Source organism: Acinonyx jubatus, chromosome C2 (genome assembly GCF_027475565.1).
Source record: "Acinonyx jubatus isolate Ajub_Pintada_27869175 chromosome C2, VMU_Ajub_asm_v1.0, whole genome shotgun sequence".
NCBI lineage: Eukaryota > Metazoa > Chordata > Mammalia > Carnivora > Felidae > Acinonyx > Acinonyx jubatus.
Genome location: NC_069384.1, coordinates 27,355,247 through 27,379,456, shown reverse-complemented (window position 1 = coordinate 27,379,456; position 24,210 = coordinate 27,355,247). Strand labels below are relative to the sequence as shown.

General features: G+C 40.3%; 1 protein-coding gene across 4 annotated transcripts in view; it reads left to right on the top strand.

The window, feature by feature from the left end:
• Nucleotides 1–1,394: 1,394 nt before the first annotated feature.
• USP25 (ubiquitin specific peptidase 25) overlaps nucleotides 1,395–24,210 on the top strand; it is a 150,431-nt gene continuing 127,615 nt past the window's right edge. For 2 of the 4 annotated variants that reach the window (XM_027077518.2, XM_027077517.2), the window contains exon 1: nucleotides 1,395–1,847. In XM_027077518.2, coding sequence (XP_026933319.1) covers nucleotides 1,803–1,847 — 45 coding nt within the window. In that variant the 5' untranslated portion in view covers nucleotides 1,395–1,802. The remainder of the gene's footprint in view (nucleotides 1,848–24,210) is intronic. The other 2 variants (XM_027077521.2, XM_027077519.2) reach the window with 1 other exon arrangement.

Sequence of the window (24,210 nt, the reverse complement as noted above, 5' to 3'; positions counted from 1 at the left end):
GGGCTCTAGTATGTTTTCTTTGCCAAATAACCTTCTTTGGGTCTCAGTGTTCTCATAACAAAATCGTGCATTCTCTCAGAACTGTTCCATTATTCCTAACATTCTAGTTTTCGAACCATTTCACAACTTTTCAAATTCCTTTGGCAAAAAACATAGGATATCAATAAAATAAAACTTGTAATATGTCAAAATCAAATGCACAAATAAGTATGAAGACTCAAGGGAAAGATCTCAAAAGGTGGTTGAGTACATCCAAGCATCCAAGGTGCAGAGTAAAGACGGTTGTAAACTGCACAGATTTGTTACAAAGGCTACTATGATCCATGATTATTTAATAAAACCAGATAATATTTCAGTGATCATTTTCTACGCTTACTTTTCTTGCCATCAGATTAAAAATTATACCCGGATTTGCATATGAGTGTATTGCATTTGTGACAATATTCACTGATTATTATGCCCCTCTTATTGCTGCATCCTCACCTCCTATTTCCAGATTAGCTGGGGAAACTCAAGATTTTTTTGAGGATAGAGATAATTTATCTCGAGGCTAAGTTTTTCTTACAATTCCATATACAGTCAAGTATTCTATGCAGGAAGGTTAACTGCTAATTGTTTGGCAACCGGTATATTAGAATTATGTACCATCTGGGCAGTGATACTTTCGTCATGTTGTCTGTTGTATAGACCATATTTCATTTTTATCAAATCTTCGGGAAATAAACCTCATTTCTCCAGAGCCTCCCAGAGACTGGCACATGCTTTAATGAATGAAGTAGACAGAGAACGTCAATATTCATTTATGTAATGATTTGTTATGGAGAAAAGTACATTGCAGCAAAAGGACTTCTGACAGCCCTTTGCTTAAATCACACTTGCCTTTTCCCTTCGGGCAAGTTTATTGCTTGCGAAATTCCTAGAAAGGTTAGGGGAGAGGACCGGAGACATAGAAAGGAGCTGAGGTTCAGGGACTCAGCACGGTTTGGGGACGTTACCAGACCCAGAGGGAAAGGTTTTGTCTTGGAGGAGTTCGGAAAGCTGGCGATCCAAGTCCTGGGTACAGAGAGAACGCTGCCCTTCGCCTCAGCTTGGAACTTAGCAGAGCCAGGAGAAGGCTTCGCGCAACCTGCCGCAGGGGCGGCTCCGAGGCAAACCCCGCGGGGCGCGCCCTCGCCCCACCCCGGGAGCGCCGGGGCCGCGCAAGGCGGGGCGGGGCCGGGCTGGGGGCGGGGCTTCAAGTCAGCCCCGCCCCGCCCCACCACCCCGCGGGTCACAATATAGGGTTAGGGAGGCCGGCGGGCGGGGCTCGGCGGGGGAGGAGTCGCCGGGCGGGGGGAGGTGACGGCGGTTGGGGGAGGGGAGGAGGAGTCGAGGAGGGAGGAGAACAGCGCCATTCCAGCCCGCGGCTCCCTCCGTCCCTTCTCCCTTCCCCGCAGTGGCCCGCGAGCCTCCAGCGAAGGAGCGCGCGCGCGCGTGACGCGGCCCGGCTTGCTCGCGCCCTCTCGCGCCCCAGCGTCCGCCGCCCGCTCATGGCCCGGGCCTCGGCGGACGAGCCGCGCTGAGGCGGGCCGCGCGAAGTCGTGGGGCCGCCGCCGTGGCCCTCGCTGTCCGCGCCTCGCCGCCAGCCCGCGGGGCCCGCGCACGCCGGCCGCCATCGCCTTCGCGCCTGGCTGGCGGGGGCGCTGTACTCCCCGGCGGTCCGCGCCGTTCCCTGGAGCTCGGCAGAGCGCGGCTGCCAGGGCCGGCGGAGGCGCGAGGAGCCGCACGCCGCCGCCCGTGTCGCCGCCGGCACCGCGGGGGCCATGACCGTGGAGCAGAATGTGCTGCAGCAGAGCGCGGCGCAGAAGGTGAGGCGAGCCCGGGAGCCGGCGCGGCCCGGTCCCGCTCCTCCTTCCGACGTGCTGTCCTCGCCCGCTCCCGGCCTTCCCCCTCCGCCCCTCGGGCCTCCGCTGCCCCGCGCTTGCTCCCCCGCCGCCCACCGTCCCTGCCTGTCGCCTTTGGGGGCGTCGCGCCCTGTGCGAGGTTGCGTGTGGGAAGTGGGGTGCAGTTAGTGGGTTTCAGGCCACTTCCTTGTTTTCCCGTAGCAGACAGTGCTGGCTGGGTATTGAGAGCGACCCTCACATTCCTACACTCCTCTGTAGGGCTTCTGAATTAAACTTTATTCACCGCCTCCTTCCTTTAGAAAACGGAGCAGCCAGTTGTCATCCTTCCCGAACACAATTTGTATTTCGAAGGTGGGAGCATTCCAGGCCTGCTAGTTGGCAAAAGGGTCTCCTTTGACTTGAATTGCCTGCCTGGCGGGGCAGGTACGTTTACCAGGTGGACTCTGTGGAAGTAGAGGGTTTGGTTGGTTCCTTCTCCTTTCTGTGTGTCTTTTTCTTTCTTTCTGAATATAGAAACTGCCTCTAAGAAAGGAAGCCTTCCTGGCCATGTTTATTCCAGGAATCTTTTGTCCCCTCAGTTTGACCTTATTCCCTCCTTCACCCTTTACTCTTGACTCGGTCACACATTCAAGTGGTCACTCTCTTCAACAAAGTAAAATAAAATCCGCGTGAAGCTTCAGATCTTTCATAGCGAGTGGCGAGAGAGGTTCCTTTTAGTCGAGATTTCCTTTCAGAATCTCAAGTGCACGATCATGGCTTGCACCATATCCTGAAGAGTTGTTGGCCATGACTTAATTGTATTTATTTATTTATTTATTTATTTATTTGGCCTTGTCATTTTGTGAGAAGCATGTTGGGCAAAAAGAAAACATTGCTTTAGTCGTTTTGAAATTTGGGGGATAACTAGGGTTTACCGCGAGCTGCTCCCAAAGCTGCGTTTGGTTTATCTGGGTGAGCAATGAATGCCCCACCCTATTGTAGTTTTGTTTGTAGCCTACCTGGCCTTGATTTTAGAATAAGGCCTGCTGCTCTCAAAGGAACTGTGTGTATACTCACTGTCCGCTAAGTTTTTGCTTTGAGACTATTTTTAGAATTCTATGATAGTACTTGAGGTAATTGAAGATGCTCAAGAATTTTGGAAAGCAGGGATCGTGCATTGTTATTTTAGGCACTTTGGGAAAGTTGTTTCTGGAACTCCTGGTGTGTTAGTTAACTGTTACGGGTCAGTTGGGAAGATTGTTGCAGACTGCAGTTCATTTACAGTGAAATGATTCTAGATTTAATAATGGGAGTTTAGAACAGTTTATCTCCTAATCCTTTCTATTCTACTTTGAATTCCTTAGACTTTACTTTTTGATGTTAAGTATGTGACAAAGTGTTAGTACTTAGAGCAGGATCTTGTGTTCATATGTATGCTAAGCAGTATTTAATGGGTTTGGTATCATTTTTGTTTATAGTTCTCCTCAGTGTTGCATATGAAAGCCTATTTGTTTCAAAGTTGGACATTTCCAAGTGGCTCCTACTTTTCACATCTTTTAAGTTTGAACTGTGGCAAAGAGTTTGTCAGTTTTTTTTTTTTTAATTGATTTTGACTAAAGTACTTCTTTAGCATAGACTCAGGTAGTGCAGATCTTCCTGGTTCAGAGGTTTATGCATAAAATTGTGGAATCAAGAATCAAATTATTGCAAGTGATCTTGGCCATCAAATCCAATTTACTAGTTTAATGAACTCCCTCCTTACACAAAGGGAATAGTTGTTAATCCACAATATTACCATTATGATGCTATTTTTAGTGTGTGTTAGATCATTTTAGTGATATAGGGGAATTTTGGGGAGGGCAATATTATGCATTTATTTTAATACTTCCATAGTGGTATTTGTGTGTGTGTTTTAAAGAAACAATGTGTTTGTTTGCTTTTCACGTTAATAAACTATTACTTTGTTATTCATGGTAGAGCTATTTAAAAATATTTACATAGTTATAAATACTTTAAACCATCCACTACAAACGAATAGATTTAAATTCACCAAATTAGTAACTAGGAAGTGGACTTCAAGCTAGTAACTAGGAAGTGAACTTCATACTTTAGAAGAAACAAAAGTGAAACTCTTTGTTTTCACTTAGAAAGTTTATGAATTATCAGGAAAGCAAGAAGTGTCTGGTTGCATAACCAAAATTTCAGCCTATTTTCTGCTTTCCTTAAAAAGTTATGTGATTGCACATGTGTATTTGTTTTATGTATATAGTTCTATTCCAGTAGTTGGAACAGTTTGCTTTATTTTCAGGATTCTTTTTTTTTCTTTCAGAAGGATGATTAGTAATCTTTTTTTTTTCTTTTTAATAGCACAACACAGAGCTTTCATCTATCTTTGTTCACCTGCAAAGTAGCTTATCACAGTATAGGACCAGGGGCTGTCTTTTTCTCTGATGTGTTCTTTGCTTGATTGCTGAAGTTTAGCCATGGTATGGAGTGATGAGATGTAGTAAAAACTGCAGAAAGGTTTTTTGAGCTTTAGGTGATACAGGTGAGATGGTCAGTGATAGATTAGCTGTAGTTAGGGGCACCTGGATGGCTCAGTTGGTTGAGTGTTGGACTCTTGATTTTGGCTCAGGTCATGATCTCATGGTTCGTGAGATTAAGCCCTGTATGGTGCTGGCAGTGCAGAACCTGTTTGGGATTCTGTCTCCCTCTCTCCCCCTCTCTCCCCCTCTCCCTCCCTCTCCCTCTCTCTCCCCCTCTCTCTCTCCCTCTCTCTCCCCCTCTCTCTCCCCCTCTCTCTCCCCCTCTCTCTCTCCCTCTCTCTCCCCCTCTCTCTCCCCCTCTCTCTCCCCCTCTCTCTCCCCCTCTCTCTCCCCCTCTCTCTCCCCCTCTCCCCCCTCTCCATCCCTCTCCCCCCTCCCCCCTCCCCCCTCTCTCCCCCTCTCTCTCCCCCTCTCTCTCCCCCTCTCTCTCCCCCTCTCCCCCCTCTCCATCCCTCTCCCCCCTCCCCCCCTCCCCCCTCTCTCCCCCTCTCTCTCCCCCTCTCTCTCCCCCTCTCTCTCCCCCTCTCTCCCCCTCTCCCCCCTCTCCCTCCCTCTCCCTCTCCCCCCTCCCCCTCTCTCCCTCTCTCTCCCCCTCTCTCCCCCTCTCTCCCCCTCTCTCCCCCTCTCTCCCCCTCTCTCCCCCTCTCTCCCCCTCTCTCCCCCTCTCTCCCCCTTTCTCCCCCTCTCTCCCCCTCTCTCCCCCTCTCTCCCCCTTTCTCCCCCTCTCTCCCCCTCTCTCCCCCTCTCTCTCCCTCTCTCTCCCCCTCTCTCCCCCTTTCCCCCTCTCCCCCCCTCTCCCCCTCTCCCCCTCTCCCCCCCTCTCCCCCCCTCTCCCTCATCTCCTCTCCCTCCCTCTCCTCCCCTCTCCCTCCCTCTCCCCCTCCCCCCCTCTCCCCCTCTCCCCCTCTCCCCCTCTCTCCCCCTCTCTCCCCCTCTCTCCCCCCCTCTCCCCCCTCTCTCCCCCTCTCTCCCCCTCTCTCTCCCCCTCTCCCCCCTCTCCATCCCTCTCCCCCCCTCTCTCCCCCTCTCTCCCCCTCTCTCCCCCTCTCTCTCCCCCTCTCTCTCCCCCTCTCTCTCCCCCTCTCTCCCCCTCTCCCCCCTCTCCCTCCCTCTCCCTCTCCCCCCTCCCCTCTCTCCCTCTCTCTCCCCCTCTCTCCCCCTCTCTCCCCCTCTCTCCCCCTCTCTCCCCCTCTCTCCCCTCTCTCCCCCTCTCTCCCCCTCTCTCCCCCTTTCTCCCCCTCTCTCCCCCTCTCTCCCCCTCTCTCCCCCTTTCTCCCCCTCTCTCCCCCTCTCTCCCCCTCTCTCTCCCTCTCTCTCCCCCTCTCTCCCCCTTTCCCCCTCTCCCCCCCTCTCCCCCTCTCCCCCTCTCCCCCCCTCTCCCCCCCTCTCCCTCATCTCCTCTCCCTCCCTCTCCTCCCCTCTCCCTCCCTCTCCCCCTCCCCCCCTCTCCCCCTCTCCCCCTCTCCCCCTCTCTCCCCCTCTCTCCCCCTCTCTCCCCCCCTCTCCCCCCTCTCTCCCCCTCTCTCCCCCTCTCTCCCCCTCTCTCCCCCTCTCTCTCCCTCTCTCTCCCCCCTCTCCCTCTCTCTCTCCCTCTCTCCCCCTCTCCCCCTCTCTCCCCCTCTCCCCCTCTCTCCCCCTCTCTCCTCCTCCCTCCCGCCCCCCCCCCCCCCCCCCCCCCCCCCCCGCCCGCACTCTCTTTGTCTCTGAAAAACAAATAAACATTTTTAAAACAATTACCTAGGGGCGCCTGGGTGGCTCAGTGGGTTAAGCCTCCAACTTCGGCTCAGGTCATGATCTCATGGTTCGTGAGTTCAAGCCCCGCATAGGGCTCTGTGCTGACAGCTCAGCCTGGAGCCTGCCTCAGACTCTGTGCCTCCCTCTCTCTCTGCCCCTCTCCTGCTCATGCTCTGTCACTTTCTGTCTCAAAAATAAATAAAAAACATTAAAAAAATTATTAAAAATATTTAAAAAATAAAATAAAAAAAGATTAGAGATAGTTAAATCCTGTGCATAATTTTGGTTTTGAACATATACCTTCAGTATTTGTGCTTGATATTTACCTAAATGTAGGATCCTTAGATCTCAAAAATCTGATACATACATAGATTCAAGTCCTAAATGAGGGATCTTGAGGGCAGCAATAGAAAGCTTCCTCCTAGGGACCAAATTGATTTATAGAGTGAAGTGAGCTGGATGCTATTTACATTAAATGCATTATTCTGAGTTGAATAAAATATAAGGTTGATAGGGCAGGTATTTTGCCTATTTTGTTTTACCCTAGAGCTTAGGATGTTTCTTGCACATAGTAGGTTTCAGTAAGTATTTGATGAGTGAATGTTTTCTAAAAGAAATGCAAATGCAGTAGTTATTTTAGTTTCTTAACAGAATCTCGAGATTTAATTATTGAGAAACCGTGGACAACTGTGGAATATAGGCTGTGGTGAAAAGACCATAGAGTGTGGGTTAGGTCTAAATCACCTCTCTGTGACCTTGGGCAAGTCATTAAGTGACTCTGAATCTTCCATTAAAGCCTTAAAGTTAGTATGATTAGACGTGAGCAACTCTTTTAGATCCTGAGTGTTTGGTGGAGGTAAGCATGCATTTATTTCTGGACAGGGAGGACGAAAATGAAATGTTAGAGGATGGAGGCAGAAGGAATTTAATGGGTCAGCAGTCAACTTTCACTTAATTACAGAGGGGTGTTAGGTGGGAAAGATGTCTTAGATCAACCAAATTAAGAGTTAAAGCAAAACTTGGAAAAAGAATACAAACCGAATGCAGGGTAAATATTTTAGTTAAATTATTTAGTATTTTCTAATTTAGCTATCATTTAAAGTCATGAAAATATACTACAGCATTTCAAGGGACAGTTAACATTATGTAAATCACTGTAAACATTACATAAAAGGGATATTCTTTAGTACTAAATAATTGGTTATGTTGTTATTAGCACAAGACTTGGTTTGGGCAAAGAGACAGGATCCAGGTACTTACTCCCTTCTTATTCTTTCTCTTTCTCACCTAATTTTGATTTGTATCCAGCATTGGATAACATTGTATCCAACTGCCTTAATGAATTATATCAGTTTCAATAAATATTCTGTTGATTTTCTTTAATATTCTATGTTTACAGTTCATATCATTTGCAAGTAATTATCATTCTGACCTATTCCTTGTTAATACTCATACTTTTCATTGTTATTGCTTTAGCTAATATTACAGAATACTGTTAGGATTAATGTTAGTTTCTGTTATGTATTGTTTCATTATGATGTGGAGATTTCCTTATAGCCCTCTAAGTTTTTTAAATGTTTTGAAAACAGATTTTGATTTTTTATCAAATGGCTTTTCCTTTTTCCTTTTGCAATTACCTATGTGATAATTTGTGTGTCAGTAATAAAAACAACTGTAATAGATAACATATATGAAATATGATATATATTTCTATGTTAAGGAATTGTGCTTGGAGTTTTAAAAACTTTTTATTCATTAATTTTTTTCCAAACACATTATTAGGTGAGCACAATTTTTTTTTTTTCACCTGAATGTTGTGGTTGAGGAAAGAGTATTAGAAAAGAACTAAAACAACATTTCATTGCTAGTATGTGTTGGGGTGGAATTTAAATTCATGGTCATTGCAGGCAGGTTATGAGCCTGCATTCATAACTATTATGCTATATTGCTTTCTGGTAAAATTTCATGTAGTCATGATGCCTCCAAATTCGATATACTAAATTTTAATCTGGAATTTAGTATCGATATTCTTAGATGAGATTGGTTACACAGTTTTTCTGCATATGGGCTATCGAGGTAAGGTTAGCTTATAAAATCATTAGAAAGCTTGTTGAGTTTTCCTATGCTTTTGGAATTGTTTAGTGTAGGATTAGGTTAAATCATTCAAAAATGTTGGTTTTTAGCCATTTTTTATTGTTAAATCTAAGTACTTGTTACTTTGACGGTTTGATGAATATGACTATAGCAGGCAGACCATTTTATTTAGAACAAGTTTTAGATAAGCCTTCCAAATTTTGACTATTACCTTTTAGTTTCTACCTCTTCCAGCATCAATTCCAGCATCAATTTTAAAAATGTTTATTGATTTAGGTTTGATTTCATTTAGATGCATATATGTATGTATGTACAGGTCTGATTTTTTTCTTAAATCTGGCTGTGTAGACAGATCCTTTTCTCACTCGTGTTTGTTTTGTTTTAGTCTCAGTTTTGCCAGATGTTGATTTTACTACTCTTTCAAAATCCACTTCTTTGTTTCCTTTATAAACCCTGTTTTATCTTCTAATTCATTAATTTTTGCTTTTTGTCTTAAGTATTTTCGCCTTTCTCCTTTTTTTTTTTTTGGAGGTTATTATTGCTCTTTTTATACTTGGTGAGTTTCTAATAGAGTAATAATGACAGGTATTTTGGATTGTTGGTTTTCTTTGAGATTTGACTTCATTTTCTTTAAAAGTTTTTGTTTTTTGTTTTTTTGTTGTATGTCTCAAGATGTTGCATTTTTTTTGAGTTTATTTATTTATTTTGAGAGAGAGAGCATGAGCAGGGGAGAGGCAGAGAGGGAGAAAGAGAGGATCCCAAGCAGGCTCCACATTGTCAGCGCAGAGCCTGATGTGGAGCTTGATCCCACGAACTAGAGATTATGATCTGAGCTGAAACCAAGTGTTGGGTGCTTAAGGGACTGGACCACCCAGGTGTCTCAATGTTGCATTTTTTAAATTGTTGATTTTTAGTTTGAATATGTTGTTTAAACAAGATGATTTGTAATAGTTTTAGAAATTAAGATTTTCGTATGACTAAGTACATGAGGTATTAATGAGCATATGAAAAGGATGTGTATTTGAAAGTTACAGAGTTCTATGTTGATATATTAAATGTACACATAGTGTGGCTTGAGTATTTCGTGTTTTTTCCTTGTGTCTTAATTCTGAGAGATGTTGAGGTACTTTTAATATAATTTCATCAGATTCTTTTTATTTCTAATATATCTGAATCCAAACTTGTGTGCTTTTGCTAGTCTTTTAAATACAGTTTCATAATTTACATATGATAACTCATAAATTTTTTGTCATCTGAGTTTCTATTGTTTTCCCCACCCAGCTTTGATGGCTTGATAAAGTTTTCATTCTATCACCCTCCCTCTCCTCCTTGCCTCTTATATCCTCTATGATTGGGAAATCTTTCTCATTTCTGCCCTTTGTTTGTTTTAGAAAGTGGGAACATGAGCAGGGGAGAGACAGAGGGAGAGAGCGAGCCCCATTCTCCCTACCTAGCGAGGAGCCCCAAGTGGGGCATGATCTTTTGACCATGAGATAATGACCTGAGCTGAAATCAAGAATTGGATGCTCAACTGACTAAGCCACCCAGGCGCCCTTCATTTCTGCTCTTTTAATTTTAAATATATATTTAAACATAGTTTTCTGATGGTGCCAAAATGAATAGTTTTCTCTGTTTTCCCCTGTCCTCAATAAAATAGGCTTTTTCACATATTTTTATGTATAGTATTCCTGATTTTGTTGGGATAATATGGAATTGTAATTCTAAATAATGGCATTTTAAATTTCTTAAGATATACCTTACATCAAAAATATTACTTGTGTTATAGACACATTAGTAGCCAATTAGTTTTTAAAAATTAGTTATTTATATCCTTTGGTGTTATATGCAAGTGATGAATCTTTGGGTTCTACTTCTGAAACCAGTACTACACTGTATATTAGCTAACTTGAACTTAAATACATTAAAAAAAATGAAGAATTTTTTAAAAATTCGGTATTTAATATTAACTAGGTTTTTCTGTAAAATATAATACCGTTTGGTGTTACTCTACCAAAGTAGATAAGTTGTTAGTTAACTCTTTTTTTAAAAATTTTATTTCAATTCAAGTTAGTTAACATACAGTGTACACAATGGTTTCAGGAGTAGAATTTAGCACCTGATATATGGGATATAGCATTCGTATCCAGTCTCTACAAAGAATGTATCAAACTCAACACCCAAAAAACAAATAATTCAGTTAAGAAATCACTTACTGACATATCACTTACATATAACACCCAGTGCTCATGTCAACAAATGCCCTCCTTAATGCCCATCACCCATTTAGCTCGTCCTCCCACCCACCTCCTCTCCAGCAACCCTGTGTGTTCTCTGTATTTAAGAGTCTTTTATGGTTTGCCTCCCTCTCTGTATCTTATTTTTGCTTCCCTTCCACCTGTTCATCTGTTTAGTTTCTAAAGTTCCACATATGAGTGAAATAATGTGATATTTATCTTTCTCTGATTTATTTAGCTTGGCATAATTCATTCTAGTTCCATTCATGTTGTTACACATGGCAGGATTTCATTCTTTTTCGTCACCAAGTAATATTCCATTGTATATACGTACCATATCTTCTTTATCCATTTGTCAGTTGATGGACATTTGGGCTCTTTCCATAGTTTGGCTATTGTTGATAGTGCTGCTGTAAACATTGGGGTGCATGTGCTTCTTCAAATCAGCATTTTTGTATCCTTTGGATAAATACCTAGTAGTGCAATTGCTGGGTCATAGGGTAAGTTCTATTTCTAATTTTTTGAGGAACCTCCACATTAGTTTCCAGAGTGGCTGCACCAGTTTGCATTCCCACCAACAGTGCACTAGGGTTCCCCTTTCTCTGCATCCTTGCCAACATCTGTTGTTTCTTGTGTTGTTGATTTTAGCCTTTCTGACAGGTGTGAGATGGTGTATCATTGTGGTTTTGACACGTATTTCCCTGATGATGAGTGATGTTGAACGTTTTTTTATGTGTCTGTTATCCGTCTGGATGCCTTCTTTGGAAAAGTGTTCTTTTGCCCATTTCTTAACTGAATTATTTGTTTTTTGGGTGTTGAGTTTGATAGGTTCTTTGTAGATTTTGGATACTAACGCTATATCCCATATATCAGGTGCAAATAACTTCTGTTGGTTGTCTTGTAGTTCTGTTGATTGTTTCCTTCATTGTGCAGAAGTTTTTTATCTTGATGAGGTCCCAATAGTTCATTTTTGAAGTTATTAGTTAACTATCTGTAAGGTTGTAAGATTTCCCCTTTGGTTTTAGAAACCAGAAATTTTACATGTGTGTGTTCCTTCTTAACAGTCCTGCCTAGGAATTTTGATCTGAAAAGCTTCATGTTCTTAGGGAAAAGATATACATTCTAAAATTATCAATTCTACTCAATTCCTTCCCCCCCCCGCCCTCCTTCCATAACTGAATTATTTGAATATTTGATACCATTCATCTCTCTTATTTGCTATAAATTTTACTTTATAATTTCTTTCACTCCTTTTTGTTCTATATGCTGAGATAAATTTTTAGTTAGATTGTACAAATTATTATTTTTGTAGTACCAGTTCTAGATGTACTACCTCCACAGGTGGTCATATAATATTTTGAGGACTTTTAATAATCTACAATACCAATTGTGAGGTAAACAGAATTGAATTAATAAATATTGGTTTATGATCAGCTGTCCATGCAAATATGTTTTCATTTATTCATAAAATTGCTTATTAATATTAATACTCACAAATTTTTACTTTTTAATAATAAATACACATGAACTCTACTTAAAACAAAAGCTATACCTTTGGAAGTAACCTATATCTAACTAGTCTCATTTTCATTTCCGTCCCTGTATTTGCATTTGAAATTATAATTATCTTGAATCCTATGTTTATCTTCCCTTTTATTTCCTTTTTAAAATTTTTTTAAAAATGTATATTTATTTTCAGAGAGAGACAGAGAGAGAGAGAGAAAGAATCCCAAGGATTCTCCACCCTGTCAGCCCTGAGCCCTATGGGAACCCAGGAACCGTGAGATCATGATCTGAGCCCAAATCAAGAGTCAGATGCGTAACTTACTCAGCCACCCTGGTGCCCCTCCCCACCTTTGATTTCCTTTTTATTGTACCTTTATGAATTGTCGAAGGTACATATTTTTAATTTTCATTGTTTTAAATTCAGGAACTTTTTTCTACTTGATAGCTTAAAGATATTCATCTGTGTTTTCCACTGAGAGTTTTAAATGTTGTTTGCAACATTTAGACCTTATTGTATCTCAGTTGCTTTTTGTAACTTGTGTGAGGTGGGGATCCAATTTAATTTTTATCATATATATATTTTTTTGTTTTTGTTAATTTTACCTTATTGAATAGGTAGGGCTCTATCTCACTGAACTGACATGCCATTTGTCATATACAAAAGCTTTATTTAATGCTCTTTTTTTCTTGTGCTGTCTTTTGTTTCATCATTCATTTTGTGAATACCATCCTGTCTTCATTGTTGTAGCTTCATAATAGTCTCTAGTACTGGAAAAGTAAGTTTGCTTCTCTTCCAAAATATCATGACACTATTCTTCCTTAGAAATTTTAGAATAATGTTGCCAGTTTCTCTGAAAAACTCTTGTTTGAGTTTTTTATTAATTCAATTGATCATATAGACTATTTTGGGATAAGTAACATATTTATGGTATTGATTCTATCCATGAATAGAGTATACTTTTCTTTAGGTCTTCCTTAAGATCTCTTATTTGGTTTTTAATTATAACTGTAGAATTTCTGTACATTATTCGTTTTAGATAGTTGATAATTTCTGATGATAATTATATGTGGTACTTTCAAAGATTTGCTATTGTTACTTGTTACTATGTTCACTTGCAAATGGCTTTTGTATGTTGATCTTCTATCCATAGAAAATAAACTTTTTTATTGCAATACTTTTCCAGAGATGATTTTGGATTTTCTATGTAAAATTATATCAGGAATAAATTTTGACAATTTATTTCTAATTTTTATGCCTGTAATATCATTTTTTAATTATTGTACTAGGTTAGACCTTTAATTAATGTTGCTTAGAAGTGATAATAATGGATATTGTTGTCTTTTTTTTTTTATTTGTTTTAATGTTTATTTATTTTTGAGAGACGGAAAGAGAGAGACAGAGTGCAGGCAGGGGAGGGGCAGAGAGAGGGAGACAGAATCTGAAGCAGGCTCCAGGCTCTGAACTCTAAGCTGCCGACACAGATTCTAATGTGGGGCTCGAACCCACTAGCTGTGAGATCATGACCTGAGCTGAAGTCAGATGCTCAACCGACTGAGCCACCCAGGCACCCCTGGATATTGTCTTATTGCTGACTTTAAAGGACAGTTCCCTACTTCGGTACCTGATGAGTTTCTAAAGTATTTACATGTTGTTAGTTGTATGAACTTATATGTCATAAAAAGGGTTCTGTTTCTGAAGAACTAAAGAATATTGTTGTATTTTAAATTTTGATCTTGCATGTACTTTTTCTTTTGAGTCCTGGTGACTTGTGAAAGTTTCGGTCCAGACCTCCTGGGGGTGGGTGGGGAGGTAGTTGGTTTGTCAGTTACTTCTCTCATCCTACCTCTTGTAAAATCAGGCAGTGCACTTAATTTTTATCATGGGCCCTCCCTTTTCTTTAACCCCAGGGACCATTCCATAATTATTCATTCCTGCCCTGATGTGTTTAGAGTAGGGGTAGTTACTATAATCTTTCCTTACCTGACTCTGCAACACGTTAATACTCTGTAATGTCATAGAACTGACTTGAGTGTAACTTGACTGCAGTAGTGGTCTGCCTTTTTCCTACAAATAAACATGGTGATAGGGCATCATAGCTTATAATAATCATTAATTTATGTAATATATGAAAGGTCAAATTTGGCTTATGAAAGGCATTTTGGAATGTCACTGTGCAGTGTGGGTTAAGTAGATGAAGTAAAAGTTGAACTTATGACCACTTGTGTTTATTTTGGCAAACTTGTATTAATTTCCAAGAATATTCTCCTTGTCATGATACCTTGTTTTGCACATGTGATAAGTAGTTTTTGAAAGGTGTCTTTTTTCTCCTCTCTATTAACTGTTTTAGTATAGTCTATCTATTTTTTAAAAATTATTTGGTCGGGGCGCCTGGGTGGCGCAGTCGGTTAAGCGTCCGACTTCAGCCGGGTCACGATCTCGCGGTCCGTGAGTTCGAGCCTCGCGTCAGGCTCTGGGCTGATGGCTCAGAGCCTGGAGCCTGTTTCCGATTCTGTGTCTCCCTCTCTCTCTGCCCCTCCCCCGTTCATGCTCTGTCTCTCTCTGTTCCAAAAATAAATAAACGTTGAAAAATAAATAAATAAAAATTATTTGGTCTGGGGGCACCTGGGTGGCTCATTCGTTTCAGCATCTGACTCTAGGTTTTTAGCTCAGGTCACCATCTCGTGGCTTCGTGGGTTTGAGCCCTGCATCGGGCTCTGCACTGGCTGTGTGGAGCCTGCTTGGGATTCTCTGTGTCCCCCTGTCTCTCTCCCTCTCCCCAACTTGTGCTGTCTTTGTCTCTCTCAAAATAAATAAACTTAAACGTTATTTAATATTTAAAAATGTCTAGCAATGTTTTTCTGTCTCTTTAGCTTTGTTGATAGAGGTTTAGGTCAGAGTTTCTTACAGTGTGGTTTGTGGACTATTCATTTCCTGTGGTGCTTGCTAAAACTGTAGAATGCTGTACCTCACCTCAGACTTACTGTTTCAAATCCAAGAGTTGGACTAGGGCATTCTCAATAGGAATCACAACTGATTCTTCTGTACTTAAAGTTTGAAGACCACTAGTTGAAATTAATTAGTATTCTTAAAGATGAGAATGCTTTTTCAGCACTTGTGTGAATTGACTGCAGGGCTCCTCCAGGGTTTGAATTATTACAGTACACCCAACTTAACAGGGGAGCAGAATCTCTTTGAACACATAGGCTTTCTTTTGTTTCAGGTGTTTCTCCCCATCAGTTCACTGATGTGCTGTCCTGTCTTAAAGAAAGTGCCTCCTCCCTCAGGCTTTCAGGGTCAACATCTGTATGGAAACTCAAAGCTTCAGGTGCATGGATGGGAATAATTGCTCCCTGCCTCCTCACCCCCAACGTCAGTAGGGCAGATTTAGTCTTCTTTTTAGCCATTGACTCATATATCAAGGAGTTGGGGAAACAACTATATATGCTAAGGTTACAGTCTTCCTGTTTCTCTTTTTGGGGTGTGTGTATATGAATCACTTCTGAAAATTTTTTTGCGTGTGTGTGTGTGTACCAAAGCATATGAAAGCTTATGTACACTTTAAAGAAATATAGTAAGATTACTACTCTTTGTACCACCCTGGACATGAAATAGAACATTTTATTCTAGAAATTTCCTTTGTGTCTCCCTCAAACTGCCCCTTCCTTCCACATCCCACTAGCTGCTATCTTGACTTTTCTAAGTTAATGTTACTGTGGTATATTTACAAAAATAAATAAATAAATAAATAAATAAATAAATAAAATGGAAACATCCATTTAAAGTATATAATTAGATGAATTTTGACAACTCGACAAGATTCCCTTATATCACCCTTTCAGTTTAGTATCCCTACACTCCCTGTACCTGGTAACCATTGATTGATCTGATTTCTATTACTATAAGTCAGTTTTGGCTGTCTTAGTTCTTCACATAAATGGATTCTTAAAATTCCTTTTTATTACATTTAACATTTTTTTGCTCAGCAAAATGCTTTTGAGATTCAGCCACGTTATTACATGTTAGTAGTTCCTTTTTGTTGCTGTGTAATATTTCATTATATGGATATTACAAACTGTGTAAACATGTTCCCATATTACACAGAACCATGTGTAAACATGGTTCTTTTGGTGGGCTTTTGGGTTGTTTCCAGTCTGTGACTCTTATGAGTAATATGGCTACATGTACATTTGTAAGTAGATCTTTGAGGAGACATATTTCATTTCCTTTGGGCAAGTACAGAGGAATATAATTGTTAATAAACTATTACTAAGTGGTTATTCAAAGTGGTTGTACTATTGTACATTCCTATCAGCCACTGTGTTAAAGTTAAAGTTGATCTACAATTTTGTCAACACTTGGTATTGTCAACTTTTATGTTTTAGCCATTTTAGTGAGTATGTAGTAGTACCTCATTGTGGTATTAATTTGTAGTTCCCTAATGACTAGTGGTTTTAACTTTTTTTCATATGCTTATTGGCCACTTTTGGAGGAGTTTTATATATTGCTTCTCATATACAGTTGACCCTTGAATAAAGTGGGGGCTGGGGTGTTTAGCCCCCATGCAGTTGAAAATCTGTATAGCTTTTGACTCTCCTACAATTTAACTACTAAAAGCCTACTGTTGACTGGAAGCCTTACTGGTAACATAGTTGATTAATACAGTAAGCTAGGGAAAAGAAATGTTACTAAGAAAATCAAAAGGAAGAGAAAATACATTTATAGTACTGTACTATATTTCCTGGAAGAAAAAAAGCCACATATAAGTGGACTTGCACAGTTCAAACCTGTTGTTCAAAGGCCAGCTATTTTATCCAGTTTTACATTCACTTGGGATCAGCACTAATCATAACTAAAAAGTTAAAGATGTTGCTAGAGCTACGTTTTAGAAGCAAGTACTGATATGCTCACAAAACAAAATGAAACTGAATAATTGCCTTCATTTTATCATTTTTTTAAACACCTGTTAAAAAGATCACTGCTGAAGAATGAAAACCCTCTTCTTCATGCCTCAAACTAACATTAAATTAATGTCTTTGATAATTAATTACACAAGAGAAATCTTTTTTGTTGCACAGGGTACAGAACATTTTGTTGCACAGGGTACTTTGTTTGCAAGTTTGGAAAGAACTTGCAGGACCAATGGCGGGTGGGCTGAATTGTGGAGAGGTAAGCAGTTGGGTCAAGAAAGATTTTTATTACAGTTTTGGTCCATGGGAGTACAAGAAGGAAGAGACTGATTTGAACTGGAAAAGGAAACAGCTCATACTTGCTGGGTTTTTGTTGGTGCTTTTCAGCCTTGAAATGGGTGGGGTGGAGATGAGTGGTACTAGGCCTGAGGCAGGATTGGCTGCTCAGCCAAGAGCTAGGTCGTCAGTGAAGCTGGAAGGACGTGGAGGAGAAGAGAGGGACCAGGAATGAAGAAACATTAGTGGCCAAGTCCATTACTATGGTAACACTAATGTGAGAACAGTGCTACACTCTCATATACACAAGATTATGTGTTATAATTCATGCCAGAATACATGCAAAATTAAATATCTTGTTTCTTTGTGGTGGAGCTACTTTGGGCTCCACAACTTTGGGCTGATGGTGTGGGGCTTGCTGTATCCTTCACTGAGCATTTGAACTGGTCTGGGTTTCTCATCAAGTACGCCCTTGAAGTCTTCTCATGAGGCCTTAGACAAAGGCTATGGGGCAGAGCAGGGCTGAGGAAGAGGATTTAAAGAAACCTGCAGCAGTCTACTGTCTCAGGTTTAAAATTCTCAATTTTTAGAGAGAGAAGCAGCTCTTTGCACAGGCTTTGTGGGGTCAGTGGATACTTGGTGTGCCTATTCTGGTCATAACATACAGATTCTCAGAAGTGACTTCTGAGCTTCTTTCCTAGGGGGCCAGGGCTTCAAATAGTGATAAGACTGCAGAACTAACAGAAAACTGACAGCATGTATTTCCATTCCTGCTGGTGGCATCAGAGGAGTGGTACCCTTGCACCTGAGCATGTTGCTGGGTAGATGAAGGCAGCATATGGGATGGCTGGGTTCGATGTAGGAATCACAATAGCCCCCTTAGGGCATGCAGTCCTGTATGAGGACATATGGTCCCAGGAGCCTGTGAATATTGGTTTTCTTTAGTGTTGCCATTGGCTTGCTCTTGGCCATCTTGAAGTTGGCTCAGGCAAACTCTAGCTCAGGGTCTGTAGTTTTCTGATGGAAATGAATACATTTCCCTGCATTCTTGGCTGTGCCTGTGGCAGTCAGGAACCTTCTACCCGTTGCACTACTGGAAGAGATAGTATAGCTCATAGAGCTGTTTGGGTTTAATGTGCAAAGGGAGGGGGCCAACCAACAGAACCTTTGTTCTTCCTCTCCCTCCTGTCTTAGGGTTTTAGGGGGCTTTCTGTGGAGAAGAGGGAATGGGGCTCTGGGAGGGTCTGGAGATAGGGAGTGTGATGGGGAGGTACTTTGAACTGGCTGTTTTCATGTATTCCTTACTGATCATTTTTATATCTTATACAAGTAATCTGTTTATATGTTATACAAATAAATGTTGTTACTGAGTTGTAGTAATTTATATATTCTAAATGCCATACATATATATACATACATATAATTTGTGTATATACGTATATTTCCCCCCTTAATGTGTAGCTTGTCTATTGCTTATCAGTTTATTTGAAGTCTAAACTATTTTAACATTGATGTTCATTGTTCCTTTTTTTTCCCAGTTAGTGCTTTGACCTAATTTTCTTGAACCTTAGTTTACAATTTTTTTTCCCTGTGTTTTCTTCTAAAATGTTTTATTATTTTAACATGTACATGTAGGTCTGTCATTTAGGTAGAGTTTATTTTATTTTATATTTTATTTTACTTATTTTATTTATTTTATTTTATAGAGAGTGCAAGTGGGGAAGAGGGGCAGAGAGAGAGGGAGAGCAGGCTGTAAACTCAGTGCAGAGCCAGGAGCGGGGCTCGACCCCACGACCCTCAGATCATGACCTCAGCTGAAATCAAGAGTCAGATGCTCAACTGACTGAGCCACCCAGATGCCCCAACAGTTTATTTTTGTGTGTGCTTTGAGGTGTAAGAGTCAAGGTTCATATGAAATAAATAAACCTTTGAGTTGCAGTTCATTTATACTTCTGGAAACACCAGAACTTAACTGTCCTAATGCTGGTAAGTTATTCAGTTACCCCCACCCCCCCTCCCCTTTTTTTTAAGTTTATTTATTTAGTTTTGAGAGAGAGAGCACAAGTGGGGAAGGGACAGAGAGAGAGGGAGAGAGAGAACCCCAAGGAGGCTCTGTCAAGTGTAGATCCCAACATGGGGCTTGATCTCACGAACCTTGAGATCATGACCTGAGCCTAAATAAAGAGCCAGATGCTTAACCGACTGAGCCACCCTGTTGCCCACAGTTACCTTTTTATGTTTATGGACGATTAAGACTTTTTTCCTATGAAATTCACATTTGTTTCTCTTGTTTTTTCTTTTTTCCTTTTTCTTTTTGATTTGAAGGAGTTCTTTATATTCTAAATACTTTTTTTTTTCTACTTACATATTTTGCAAGTATCTTTTCCCATTTTCAGGATGTCTTTTTACTCTCCTTATGGTGCCCTTTCATGAATAGAAATTTATTTTAATTTAGTCTTGTGTAATTAGTTTCCTGAACTTCCATACCCTGTTTTATAAAGATATTTTCTTTTATTGCCCCCTATTGTTTTTCTTGTTTTGCCTCCAGTATTTAAGTCTTATTCTACTTGGATCTGAATTTTATACATTGTTTGTGTAGGTGGCCAAATTCACTTTTCCCCTATGGAAAACCAACAGCTTTTCTGAAAAGTTCCTCCTTCTGTCCATTAATACTCCACCTGATGACAATACTTTTTTTTTTTGTTTTTGTTTTTAAAGGAAAGCAGGTCTCCAGGACTCTCCAAGTATTTTTTATTATAGTTTTACTGAAGTTTGCATAAATATAAGTAGGCATAATTTTATTATGTTCTATTGTATCACTATTATGCACTAAAGCCAAAAGCCAACTAATGACTTAGATGTAAGCAGTGCTAGGAAATTAGTAAAATTTAGATTAACAAGGTTAATTTGACAGATGGTAGAGTTTCACAGAAGCTAACTTAAGCACTTATAACTTCAACCAAGGAAGTAACTATATGTGTATCAAGATATTCTTGTAATGTATTATTGTTAAACTTTGGAAGTAGATTTTATTGCTGTTGTCATCCACATTACATCTGTGATCCTGCTAGTCAGTTGATAGCCATTGTCTTAGAGTGCTGTTCTCAGCTTTTTTGTTGTAAAATCTTCACAGATGTGCCTCCAAATTTGATCATAGTTTAAAACAAGTTTGTTTTTTTTTTAATTTTTTTGCTAAAGCTCTGTAAATGTAATTACTGCAGTATCTCTCAAGCAGAATATTGTGTGATTTAGTGTTGAGTGGAGTATACTTGCTGTGAATAACAGGTAACAATTATAGCTTACTTTTAAGTTAGTGCCCGATAAATATTATTTATTAGAACCTGTGAGTACTTTGCCTGGTGAACAGATCTTAGGACCTGGGCATTCAAGAGGGTGAGCTAATGCTATGTAGTGTGATAACTGCTTTCGCAGACACCTCGAAACAGTATTATATACTGGAGTAATAATTGTGTTGTAATTGTTACTACCTCTTTTAAGGGTTGTTGCACTCTGTTGCGGTGAAGATTTTAGACCTTTTCAAGCATGCTGCACAGAATATTTAGTATTTGAAAGCGTGTTACAAGCACACAAAAAATTTAGAATTATTTGGTAAAAAGACAGCAGATAGGCCTAGCTGTTGGGCAAGATTTCTGTGAGTTTGTCAGTTTGTGCTATGTGAACTTTCAATACATGTATTTAAACTGTTCACATTTGGGCTATGTTGTACAGTAAAATTTGGCTGCTAATACAATGTGTTTGTACTTGTTAACTGGGGAAATTTTCCAAGGTTTACTCTTTGATTTCTGCTTTCTTTGTAAGCTGTCTTGGAGAGATCAATATATTTTCTCTCTCACATATATGTTCATTACTACCTAATTTGTATATTCAAAATTAATTAAATGTTACACCCTTACATAAACTCTAGTTTCTGTTGCCTGTTGTACATTTCTGCTTAGATATTCAGGCATTCAAGTATTATTTCTTTGTTTTAAGCAAATTGAGAAATAAGTAGTACACTAAAGTCTTCTAGTTTGGTGGTGCAGGAGCCAGAAATGCATATACGATATTAGACGTATTTATAAGATGTATTGGTAGGACCAAGGAGAGGAAATAAGAAGAATAGAAAAGGCTTCATCAAGGTGGGAGTGGTTGAAATGAGCTGTGGAAGACAACCAGGCAGATTGACAGTATCATTCTGGGCAGAGAAGTCCATGAGCAAGGGATAATGGAACAATTTGGTGTCTTCTGTTATCTACCAGTAGCTTTATGTGACTGGATACTGTATAAGAAAAAGTAAATATTTAGTCTTTCCCTGATTCCTGCCACAGAGCTGCTAGAATCCTCAGATTTTACTGTCTTTTGTATGCTAATGAGTTAACTCCTGGATGGGAGACTAGGCAGCTTCAGAGGCTGTAAAACCAGCCTCAGAAAACCAACCACTGTGATTAGAGGGTTAGAACCCTCAGACTACTGCCAGTCCAGGGGCCGGAAATGAGGGCTGGAGATTGAGTTCAGTCACCAGTAGCCAATGATTTTATCAGTCATGCCTATGTAATGAAATCTCTGATGCCTTCCGTACTTTTCATAAGTGCTCAGTTAATCGTAGTTCTAGGATAGGACTTAGCATATATGATTAATTTTTCCCTTTCTAATTATTTTTGGGACTTACTCTCTTCAAAATACAGAATTACAACATTAATATGTTGTTAGAGTATAAAAGTTGCTTTTGAGGAAGTTGTATTAATAAGGATCCAATTAGAACCCAAAAACCACACAGCAATTTGAATGTCAGGAAGCAATTTCAATGTACAAGGAAGTATTGACCAGTAACATGTGATTAACTACAAAAATATGAAGAGAACTCTGAAGAATAAAAGAAAGAGTAAATTTGGGAGAGGTCTGTCCTAAGACTGAGATTCAGTTCCTAATGTAGAATTTGTGATTGAAGCCCACTGGGATGGGGGACATGTTTGCTGAGGTGCTGAAGACTGGGACATTTCTGCAAATAGTTCTTTTGTTTTTTTTTTTTAAGTTTATTTTCAGAGACAGAGTCGTGTGCCTCACACGTGTGAGGGCATGTAATTGGGGGAGGGGCAAAGAGGGAAGGAGAGAGAGGGAATCCCTAGCAGGCTCCATGCTGTCAGTACAGAGCCTGACACAGGGGCTCCATCCCACAAACCATGAGATCATGACCTGAGCCGAAACTGAAACTCGGACGCTTATCCTACTGAGCCACCCATGTGCCCCTAAGAATATATATTTTATTTAAACTGCAGATTTTGTAGTCAAGAATATGACTTGATTCACAAAAGTTTTGATTACCCACATGTTTTCCAGAATATAGGTGCTCTAAGTTAAAAGCACTGTCTATCCCAGGGCGCCTGGGTGGCTCAGTGGGTTGAGTGTCCAACTTGGACTCAGGTCATGATCTCACATTTCATGGGTTTGAGCCCTGCCTCAGGCTCTGTGTTGATATTTTGGAGCCTGGAGCCTGCTTTGGATTCTGTGTGTCTCTCTTCTCTGCCCCACCCTGGCTCATGCTGTGTCTCTCTCTCTCTCAAAAATAAACATTAAAAAAAAAAAAAATTAAAAACACTGTGCCAAAATATTGGTATCCTTGGGTTTTTGGAACTCAAAATGCATGTATTTAACTCTTTATAGACTTACATGATAATGCTGTGTAACAATACTTTGGGGGAAATTACAGGTAGAATTTCTCTTTATGATGCATTTCTGTTATCTGCCAGTTAATAAGGTTGGGGGGGGGTTCTGTTAGGGGCATGGATATCATGCAGATGTTAGATTTGTTGTAGGCTTGGGGTGGCAGGAAGGGATATGAACTCTGAGGTGAGGAAGGATGAAAACCAACTATATCTTTACTTCCTTTTTTTTTTTTTTTTTGTATTACATGAATGCTTAAGATTGTGGCTCTGGGATTCTGTAAAACAATAGGGAAAATCTTCTTTCTAAATTTAGAACTTCTGGAATATTTAAGCCTAAATGTAAATAGTGAAGAATGAAAATGCATGCCTTCAGATTTGTACACCCGTAGAGGTTTGTGGTTCGTTTGTTGTAATGCTAAAGTTCTGTTAACCCAAAAAAAGATTGAGATAAGCATTGACTCCAACCATTCATGGGGTTATGATATAGATAATCTGCATTTGGAACTTTCAGCAATATTGTACTTAGACTCATGTTACCATAGGATTGACAAGACCAGAACTAGGAAATGAATTTTTTTGTGGAATTCTAGATAGAATGTGGAGAGTGTGGAAAGTTGGCTTTGTAAGTGGGCCTGATTTATGTATTCTTCTTCTTCTGTCTCCAGTAAGCAGTTAGTACGTCTTTCCTGTAGATGAGTTCAAGCCCTATGATCTGACTTACTCCTTCCTGTTCACCTCTGCAAACTGCTATATTCATTTATTCAGTCAATAATTGTTGAGTGCCTAACACATGCCAGACACTGTACTAGTTACTAGGAATACATTTATGAACAAAATAGTCTGTGCCGTCTTCAGACTTAGAGTCTGGTGATTAATTAACCATGGTATATTATTATAATCTGTGGCAAGTGCCAGAAGACCCTTTAATCTTAACAGAAGGCAAATGGTAGGTAAATTCGGGTTGGTAGATAGGGATAAAGAGGATTTAGACCATAAGAGACTCTTAAATACAGAGAACAAACTGATGGTTAAGGCGGGGGTGGGGGGTGGAGAGGTGAAAATGGGTGATGGGCATTGAGGAGGGCACTTGTTGGGATGAGCACTGGGTGTTGTATGTAAGCAATGAATCATGGGAATTTACCCCCAAAACCAAAAGCACACTGTATACACTGTATGTTAGCCAATAGATGGGATCTTTTGAAATCAGTGTTGTTCTAGCACAGAACTGCCCCCATAGAACAGAAGAGCCTAGTGCACATTGAAGGTTTTCACCATGTCTTCAGTCCATTGAAGTACTCAGAGTATGTTTTTGCTTTTGTTTTGTTTTGTTTTGGCTTATATAGCTGGTTAGAGACAGAGGCAGGTTTGGGGCTTACAAAGAAGTTAC